The 10,098-nt window shown below is 39.6% G+C and overlaps 1 protein-coding gene across 1 annotated transcript in view; it reads left to right on the top strand.

Moving 5' to 3' along the window:
* Nucleotides 1-10,098, top strand: part of wars2 (tryptophanyl tRNA synthetase 2, mitochondrial) — a 23,265-nt gene that overhangs the window by 11,920 nt on the left and 1,247 nt on the right. The window contains exons 2-5 of the mRNA XM_034886129.1: nt 397-657; nt 3,490-3,570; nt 5,107-5,189; nt 7,272-7,390. Coding sequence (XP_034742020.1) covers nt 397-657; nt 3,490-3,570; nt 5,107-5,189; nt 7,272-7,390 — 544 coding nt within the window. The remainder of the gene's footprint in view (nt 1-396; nt 658-3,489; nt 3,571-5,106; nt 5,190-7,271; nt 7,391-10,098) is intronic.

Here is a 10,098-nt window from a genome sequence, read left to right as displayed (position 1 = left end):
GTAGTCCAGCCTTTACTTCTGTAACAAACGTATGTCACTTTGTAACACATGTTATAATGCTCGCCTTGCTGCTAGCGTGGCACGCCCTCATACTCCGCTTCTAATTAGCAATTTCCAACAAAGATGGGACAGAAGCATGATCCCTCACTCTCTTGCTAAAACAGAGAGCTCAACACACAGAGTGAAAAGAGGAGCTGCAGTAATGTGCAGTAGAAAAATATGCTTTTTGAAAATTAAACCATGTGACCCTATTCTGTACAACCTCTAAATACAATTATGAACTTAAAAATGAGCATAATATGAGCACTTTAAGGAAATCGTATGAATATATTTTGACAGAACATCTTTAATTTACAAAGTGCAAATAACCCTGAGCATGTTCCCCTTTTTCTATAGGAGCCTCCGGGATGTGGGCGCGTATTCTCTGGTATCCAGCCAACTGGGGTGCCCCACCTAGGCAACTATCTGGGTGCCCTGGAGAACTGGGTGGCCCTGCAGAACCAGTATCCTTCAGTGCTCTACAGCATAGTGGACCTACACTCCATCACACAGGCTCAGGACCCGGCACAACTCAGGAGCAACATCCTAGACATGGCAGCCAGCCTGCTGGCCTGTGGCATCGACCCAGAGAGGGCAATACTCTTCCAGCAGTCTCAGGTAGGTAGGAGAGGAAGGAAGGATGGATGGATGTCTGCTGGGTTTCATTTCAACCTGGAATTCACATTTTCCAGTGGGTCCATTACAGGATTTCTTTCCCTGACATGAGATTGTGTTTTCCATGAAACTTTGACTGTTTATTTACCTGCAGTTGACTCTGCTGTAATGGTAACTTGCCAACATGCCAACTCGCTCCTGATTCTTATATCCACTTTAAATTCTGTGAAATTCACAAACACGCAACTTTAAAGCAGCATTAAGTCTGGCTTTGGCCACTTGAAGGAAGTGAGAAGGATACTTACATTCTTAACATGCAGATTTCAGGTTTAAATTCACAGTTGTGTGTGTGTGTGTGTGTGTGTGTGTGTGTGTGTGTGTGTGTGTTCGTGTGTGTTGCTCAGTCCATTTGGGTATCTCTGGCATCCCCCCCCCTTCCACTACACACACACACACAGCCCTATTTTTATTCTCGTTTAGCTTCATGCCACATAACTTGGCAGCAAGGTGTCCCTCCTGTTGAACACGCCGGCTCCATATGAAAAAACAAGACTGCTCAAAGAAAATACTCCATACTGTCAGTGGTATCAAAAAGGAAGTGAATGAATCAGTTTGAGTTTTATTGAAGAACCAAGAATAGAAATGGATTCACTGCTCTCTAAAATCTCATCTTCACAGGAGTTGTTGCCATGGCTGCAGGATAAATCGCAATCAGGGTAATGCCCACATGATCCCTAGCATTAGCATATTGCTTGTTGCAGTGCATTCTTGCAGTGCAGCCTGAATGGAGACCTTGTTCTTTCCAAACTTGAAAATATCATGAGTTTTATTGCACTTCAAACCATATCCATCCTTTTTTTTGTGCTGACATCAACATCTGTCCCATCTCTTGTCTGTCTGCAGTGTGTAATAAATACCGGCCCCCTACATGTTTGCCCGAAATCTTGGTTTATGTCCCTGCTGTCTGCTGTTAACGTCACGCTGACCAGAATGCTTTTCAAGCAACAAGAGAGAGGGAAAGGCAATATAGCCGGCGTCCATAAACTTTAATTTGCAGGATATTTCCTGCCCCCCCCCCCCCCACACACACACACACTCGCTCTCTCTGGCACGTTTTTGTTCACATTCAGGACAGCCTCCTTGAAAGTGGATCTGTTGGAGTTAATTTACCACTGCCAAATGCCCAAGCTACACCACACACATTAACATTCACCCATTGAGTGTTTCACAACATGTTATTATTCATTTATTGGACCACATGTTTATTAGACAAGACAGGTGGAGACGTGAAATGGGAGGCAGAGGGAGAATGACATGTACCAAAGGTAGGTCATAACCGAACCCTCGCCCGGCCGCTGCAATAAGTAGTGAGCCTTCGTACATAGGGCGAACGCTCAACCAGGTGTTCAGGTGCCCTCAAAACTGCTTTTTCAATAACTCCTTAAATGAAAAAATCTATCACCACCACTCAAACAAAACACAAATTTGCATTTCTGTGGAACTACAGTAGCAGATGATGATTATATCTGAGCTTTAGGGATGGAGCCATCTTTAGTGTACCAATGTTTATTAGGTGATATCTGACTTCACCCAAATAATAGGCATGAGTGACTTACCCTACTAACCCCTGATGTGACCACAGCTGATTCAAAATCCAGGGTTGTTTTGTGTCAAAGTCATTGATACCCACAACAATTCCTACTTATGTGTAAAAGCGTTTTTGAAAGAAAGAAATATTTTTCCGTTTTAAATTCATAGTCATAGATGTACATAAATAATTAAACATCTAAAGCAAACGGCAACCAAATCAACATATCAGCACAGACAATGGCTGAGTCTGCTCTGTTGATATTGGAAAATGCAAATTAATTTCTAGATTTAGCTTTCCTGACCGTAAACACAGGTGTGACCAGGTGCACCTGTCAGGTAGAGTGGAGGACAGATGGGGAGAAGCAGTACTCTTCTCTGCCACTTGGTGGCGTAATGGAGCCACCCTCCTCCTGTTCCATAACAGACCTTTCATCCATTCATCTGTGTTTGTTTAATCTTGCTGTTAAATGTATCTCCTTTTTTATCTCTTGAATGCTTCTCTGTGGTTTTGTATGTTTATTTTATTTTTTATAAATGTACAATACACAGACACATATAGAATACACATACAGTGGCTTGCATAAGTTTAGAGTCTGGCACATTTTTATTTTAAAGGCCAGTTATTTTAATTCCAAAGGCCAAGTAAACTTTGTCATGATGCATAGTATCCTGGATCCATGAAATAACTGGCCTTTAATAATAAATTGTATTGGAATTTAACAGATGGGTGTCTATACTCATGCCCCCTTATTTTAAGGAAGAACATTGATTTATTGCAATACATTACTTATTCACAAAGAAAGTTGGTGTTCTTAAAAGGTTGGATTTCCTAAATGATTAATGATTAATTTCCAAAAGATGTTTTTTATTCCTTTTTAATCAACTTTAGCATGGGTGTGTAAACTTATGCAAGCCACTGTATATTATTTGACCATTATTAATGTCTATATTGATTTTTGAACACATACATTCTTTCCCTTATCCAGCCCAAAAGACCAACAGCTATAATATGTAGAAAATAGAAAATAAAAAACAATAAAAATTGTCAGTTAATTACTCTTTGCTCAGGTAGTCGTGAGAAATGAAAAGAGTAAAAATAGAACATAAAGGATCCAAAAATGAACTAGAACAAGACCAGAACTTAAATTAAGTTATTGTTATCGAGGACAAATGACGTGTGGCTGTGTGTGTTTTTAAGCCAACTATAACTGAAGGTTTATCTTCCCCACTCTCTGGACCCTGCAGGTGTCCGAGCACGCTGAGCTCTCCTGGATCCTCGGCTGTCTGACCAGCATGCCCCGCCTCCGACACCTGCCGCAGTGGAAGGTTAGACTCTTAAGATTTCCTGCAGCAGACACTCACACGTGCACATACAAAGAAGCTGTGAGCAGTTCTAGAGGCAGCTACGTACGTTTCATAAGTAACTCTGCATATGGTAAATAGTGAAGTTAGGGTATTATATTATATTTGAAAAATATTTCTGATTTATGATGTGTGAGGCTTCAGAGTTTATTTTATGGAAAAATATAATCATCGCCATGAAAAGTTTACCCAGACCTAATTTGAGTTAAATGTAATTATTAAAATGACTCTGTTATAGGTATCAAATGATCTTGTCTTCTTCCAACGAGCCTCTATTAACCATTTAAGTGTTGGTCATAAAGGCTCAAATGTGTCATTCTCGAGCTGTAGCAAAAATCAAAATAGTTTAATTATGTCCCTGCTTTGAATATAGAGTTCTAGTTTGTGCTGGTCGCATATACAATGTCAGCTAAAGTTATAGATCATTGGGGAAGTTTAAAAGACTTACAGAAACTTAAATGACAAAATGTACTCTAATTATCCAATCACATATGGAGTATCATACAGATACAAATAAAGGCAAAATAATAAAACTGACTGAAGTGAGATCAAAGTGAGTCCACCGCTAATATCCTGTTACATGTTGCGGTCAGCTCGGTTTTTGACTCACAGTATCATCAACTAGAGATAAAAAGTATTTATTTCCAAGCTAAACACTTAAACAGACACCAGCTTTAAAATCCAGCCTAGCTATCTCTAATCTTTTCTCCAACAATCTGCAATCTGAATAAAATGGCTCCTTTTCATAGTATGTTGTTATATTATTGATGTTATATCTTCTTATAACGGCTGGATGTCCACTCACTCAGCGTTTCAGCATCATTCTGATTTAATTATTGCCACATCTTCGTCTAACTTCAGTTTAAGAGTCACAAATTAAGATCATCCCCTTTCACGCTCCCTCTGAAGTACTCTGTTTTATAATTTTTTTCCTCTATTTTCAAAACTCTTATAATACCCTCCGCCAAAGAGGCTTTATTTTCAACGTGTGTGTTTATTATATTGTTTTAGCAAGATTACGGAAAAAAACACCAACCTGATTTTCTGGTTTGAAGGGTGTAGCATGGGCCAGGGAAGAGATCATTTTTCACTTTCGTTAGTATTAAGAGATCGAAGGTCCGCGCTCTACAAGTGCCCTTCTAGTTACATTTATTTCCCCCCGGCCACATGCAGTTTTAATACATGCTGAGTTAGAGTGAGAGAGCCAGCTGCTCCGTGTTCTTGGTCTTTGTTGCTACATAGAAAAGACTTTGTGTTTACCCAACAGATGAGTTAACCTCAAACATGGTGGAAAATATCACGTGAACTCATCCGTACTGTGTTTGTCTGAGAATCGATGAGTCGTAAAAGTGAAAATAGCTCAATCCTGAGGGAGGAAAAAGTCAGTCTCTCCACCAGTTTGCTTTTATTTCTGCTTGTATGTATTTTGTCTTTTTCTTCTTTATTTTTGTGTCTTTTATCTCGACTTCTTTTTGATTTTTGCTTCCTCTATCTTTTCAGATGAAGAGCAAATTAAAGAATGAAGGCAGTGTTGGTCTCTTCACGTATCCTGTCCTCCAGGCTGCCGACATTCTCCTCTACAAGTGAGATCTCCATTCAAGTTTTGTGTGTGTGTGTGGTGTGTGTGTGTGTGTGTGTGTGTGTGGCATGTGTGTGTTTATTTTGGGAAAAGGCATAATAATTCATAACAATGTGCTAATCTGTTTTGTCACTTGATGCCTAGATTCTTTTTTTTGTCAGGAGTATAGCTTCCAGCTTCCAATCTTCAACTTCCAACAAGCACACTGACGCGGTCTAATCTGTCTTGAAATTCCCAGAAGGCATTGCTTCATTTTAACTTTTGCAAACAAATACTCAAACAAATGTAGGTACATTTGTTTTATTTCAGACCATGCACTTTTTTGAATATCTGATCTGAATAAGTAATTTCTCTGCAAAACAATGCAGACTGAGGTAAAAGTTTGGGACTGAAGACTGAGGGTAACCATGATTTTGATATGGAGAGACTCATATGTGGTATGAATACTGATCAGAGTACTCTACAGATAGGTGCGAAGGATTTGGAGAAGTTTGGCCAAAGAAAATTATTACAGTATTAACCCTTAAAATAGGGCTGAGAGAAATGATATGGACATATTAGAAACAATAAAATAAATTAAAAAAAATATTGCTTACTTATCTCAACACTTTCAATATTATAGTGTGTAACGTGATATCACGATAACAATATTGACTTGATATATCATGCACCCCTACCTGCAATACAGCCTTTTTTTTCCCATTGAAGACACATCTAACAATGCAGATTTCTCCATGTTTTAAGATATCTGCTTCCATCCTAACAGAAGACATTCACAAGATTGAAAAGCCATGTTTAAAAAAATCCACAGCAACATCTTCCAGAATCGCTCCATAACCCACAGCACAACTGTTCTCATAGGAGCTATTTTCTTCAATTCAATTCTATTAGTTGTATCAAATCATAACAAACGTTATCCAGAGACACTTTACAGATAGAGTTGGTCTAGACCAAACTCTTTAATTTACAAAGCCCCAGCAATTCTAGTAATTCCCCCAAGAGCAAGCATTTAGTGTGACAGTAGTGAGGAAAAACTGCCTTTTAGGGGGACAGACTCTTGGTAGGTGGTGTCTGACGGTGCCGGTTGGGGGTGTGATTGCACAGAGGCAATATTAGTCACAATAAAGATATTGAGACAGTGACTACAAATGGTAGTCGTAACAGTTCATGTCCTAGCAGGGCGTTACAGGGTGTGGCGTGGCATAGCAGAGCATAGGTGGACGTAGCGGGATGCAGCAGGACACAGCAGGGCATCACAGAGCGTAGCAGAGTGTAGCAGGACCGCGGGGACAGCTGCAACCAAGATCTTGTTGCCATCCTAATCCAAGGAAATATGCTGGGGGAAAAGCATAAGGACTGGGGAGTAAACTTCCCAGAACTAGGTTAGTAACAAGCATTTCTGGGACAGGATGCACACAAAAGGATGCACACAAATTGAAAGGGAATTCCAAATTAAATACTTTGAGGAAAAAAACACAAAAAAAAACTCCATTCACCTCTACTGAAAAACCTGCACACAAAAAAAATCCTCCATGTATGTTTTTGTATTTGTATCAGCCAGCCCTTTACGGCTTGATGTATTTAAAATGCAGTCAACAAAACTGAGTGTTCTGACATTTTCCATTTAAGTCTTTTGAGTGAAGAGAAATTGTCTGATGAAACATAGTGTGCTGCTGGTGCATCACTAGATATTTATGCGAGCGGAGTAAGTGATCAGTTTGTAGTTGAGTTGTTGTAGCTTGGTGTGTCTGCAGTGAACATCTTTACTTTAGCTACGTATTTTTAAAGAAATTAGACATTCACTCTTCAGCGGTTTGGTATTTGAACCATCAGACAGCCAAACTTAATTTCCTGTGTAAAAAGGAGAAGTGAAAACTCATCTCTAATGCTCTCTGGATTTTATTAAAGAAGAAATTGATTGCTTCCTCCCGGGTGACAGTTGCAAAAATGCAAAAGTGACTATGACGAAAGCTCCAGCCAAGGCTCCAAGTGGCTTGAATTTGCGCTCCCGTCTTTCTGTGTATTTTAACTTCTGTAATGTCAGTTGTCGAGGAAGCTGACGTTGTGTTCTGGGTTCATCTCTCAGGTCCACTCACGTCCCCGTCGGAGAGGATCAGGTCCAGCATTTGGAGCTGGCTCAGGATCTGGCTCGCATCTTCAACAACCGCTACGGAGACCTGTTCCCTGAACCCAGCGCCCTGCTCAGTGAGGACACACTCGTACACACACATTTACAGGCAGCTACCGATACTTAAATAGATCTCTGGTAGACGATAACTGGTGCCGTAAATTAGTAGTTTTTCTATTTTAATGTGCAAAATGTGTTGTTGCTTTTTTTGCAAGAGGGAAAAACCTCATTAACAGCCTTACAGTAAATCATCATGGTCACATAACGCACTTAAGACGTTTTACAAGTATTAGCAGCTATTTGAATGAGGTACCAGTCAATTCCGTTGTCCAACAGACAACTGGAACAAGAAAAATTAATCGGAGAGCAAAGCAGCAAATGTCAGACGTTTTTTCAAAGGTGTATTTTTAAAGCAGTTTGGTTATACTTCTGTTTTCACTTTGCAAACGTATTTCTTTTTTGGGAGGCATTTTGTGCCTTTTTAATAGTAGTAGAGAGATGACGGGGAACACAGGAGAGGAATTGCATGCAACAGAGGTCCCTGGCTGGGGACGTGGCAGTTCATTGTTGGCAGACGCATACACGCCCCTTTGCAAACTTATTTCACAGAGTTCAGTATACAAAATAATTGCCTCACATGATAAGATTAGCTATCTGCCGCTACTTTGGAATCAGAATCAGAAATACTTTATTGATCCTCAAAGGGAAATATAGAGAAGAAATGTGTGGATATTTACGGTATTTACATAGTTAAACGAATTTTATGAAACAGTATTTACATTAATTAAGGAATTGTAATGTTGAACGGTAATAATGAATAAATAGTAGCAGCAGAGTATTGCACACATTTTAAGCAGTGTTATTGCACAAAACAGATATTTTCCATGGTTATTATAGCGTTTAAAACTCACAAAGTGTCTGTGTGTCGGACACCTAGAGGGAGGAGTTATAAAGTTTGATGGCCACAGGCAGGAATGGCTTTCTGTGGCGCTCTGTGGTGCACTTTGGGGGAATAAGTCTTGCACTGAAAGTGCTCTTGTGTTTGAGCAGCATGCCATAGAGTGGGTGGGAGACATTGTCCAAGATGATATGTGGTTTGGACAGCGTCCTCCTCTCTGACACCCACAGAGTCCAGCCCTACCCCCACAACATCACTGGCCTTGCTGATCAGTTTGTTGAGCCTATTAGCGTCCGCTACCACCAGCTTGCTTGGATAGAGATAAATAAGAAACCTTCATGTTTTCTGCTTCAGCTACTGGGAATAGTCTGTAGAAGGAAATAAAAAGGAGGGAACTCATATTGCCAAATTCAAGATGATTGTAATTTCTACAGTAAAGGATTCCATGTGTAATTGACTCTTTCAGTCCTTGCCTTTTTTTCACTTTGTATTCCGTCATTTTGGCCAGGTCTCCCTTGGAAAGGAGGTATTTTCCCGGTTAAATGAAAGTCTAATAATAAAAAGAATATTGACAACCAACACAACTTACACCTAAGGGAAATTCAGTGGAATAGTAGGCCATTCAGCAAAGATTTAAGATACGATATGACAATATTACAGTTTTATTGTGTGAAATGATTACCCTGTGGTCTCCAGTTTTACACACATGGCTAACATCCCTGTTTCATCCTCCGTGATGATCAGTATCATAAAAGCACAAGATGGAGTCAGTCATGTGTGCAGTGCAGCTTTGATTAAAGAAATATTTTACTTCCTCTTGTATCAGAATAATGGAGTGCTAATAGATGTGAGGGGATGTCCTTCAGATGACGTGTGTGTGTGTGTGTGTGTGTGTGTGTGTGTGTGTGTGTGTGTGTGTGTGTGTGTGTGTGTGTGTGTGTGTGTGTGGGTGTGGGTGTGGGTGTGTGGGTGGGTGCGTGTCACTCACTCACTCACTCACTCACTCACTCTCGTTATTTATTTCTTGTCTCTGGCAAAGCGTAGTTGCCAGTCACCACCTTCCCTTTGAAACCAAACCAGAGATGGTTCAAAGTGACTGAGATTATGGCGTCTCACGGGTGATTAACAGGATGTGGCCTTGGTGGAAGGATGTGGACTTCAAGTATGAGATAGAAAAAGATGATGGAAAGATGGGGGTTTATAAATAAGAAAAGAAAGGAAATCCCAGCTCCCAGTCTGCTCATCACTTTACACCTAGATACTTCTGCTTTAAACAGGGCCTTTTATACACGCGAACACACACACACACAAACACGCACACACTCTCATTTTATTCACGGTGACATAAACTACATTCAAACCCTACAGTATGTACATTGTCTCTGTCTTAACCTGTTAAACCAGCTGGTCGTTCTCATCTGAATTTAAAAAACTTAATAAAAGAATTTAAGTTTTATCAGCTGAAATTTATCAGTAGAAACACTCGAAATGTAACTATTTTCCATGGAAATGTCTTTACAGAGACAGTAAACTACTACTGGAACAATTCTATTTTACTAATAAATATAGAAGTTCATATACAGAACATTGATGGACATATTGACAACAAATGTAATTAATTTTTTAATTATTCTATTAAAAAAAAGATATATAACACAATAATGGAAAGGGGAAAAAGCCAAGTATAATATGAGCACTTCAACATCAGTGTGTCTTGGACTGCCTTTATACTTCTGAAATCAAAAATATACCTTTGTCCTTCACTCGGTTTGATAAATATAACAGATTCCTGGGCATTTTTTTGCAGTGTGTCAAATTCTGTTGAGAAAAAACTGCTGGCTGTTTTATTATGAAGTGTGTGTGTGTGTGTGTGTGTGTATGTATATA

Source organism: Etheostoma cragini, chromosome 11, assembly GCF_013103735.1.
Source record: "Etheostoma cragini isolate CJK2018 chromosome 11, CSU_Ecrag_1.0, whole genome shotgun sequence".
NCBI classification, from domain to species: domain Eukaryota; kingdom Metazoa; phylum Chordata; class Actinopteri; order Perciformes; family Percidae; genus Etheostoma; species Etheostoma cragini.
Note: the sequence above shows the minus strand (reverse complement) of the source record. Positions and strands in the feature narration are given on the sequence as shown.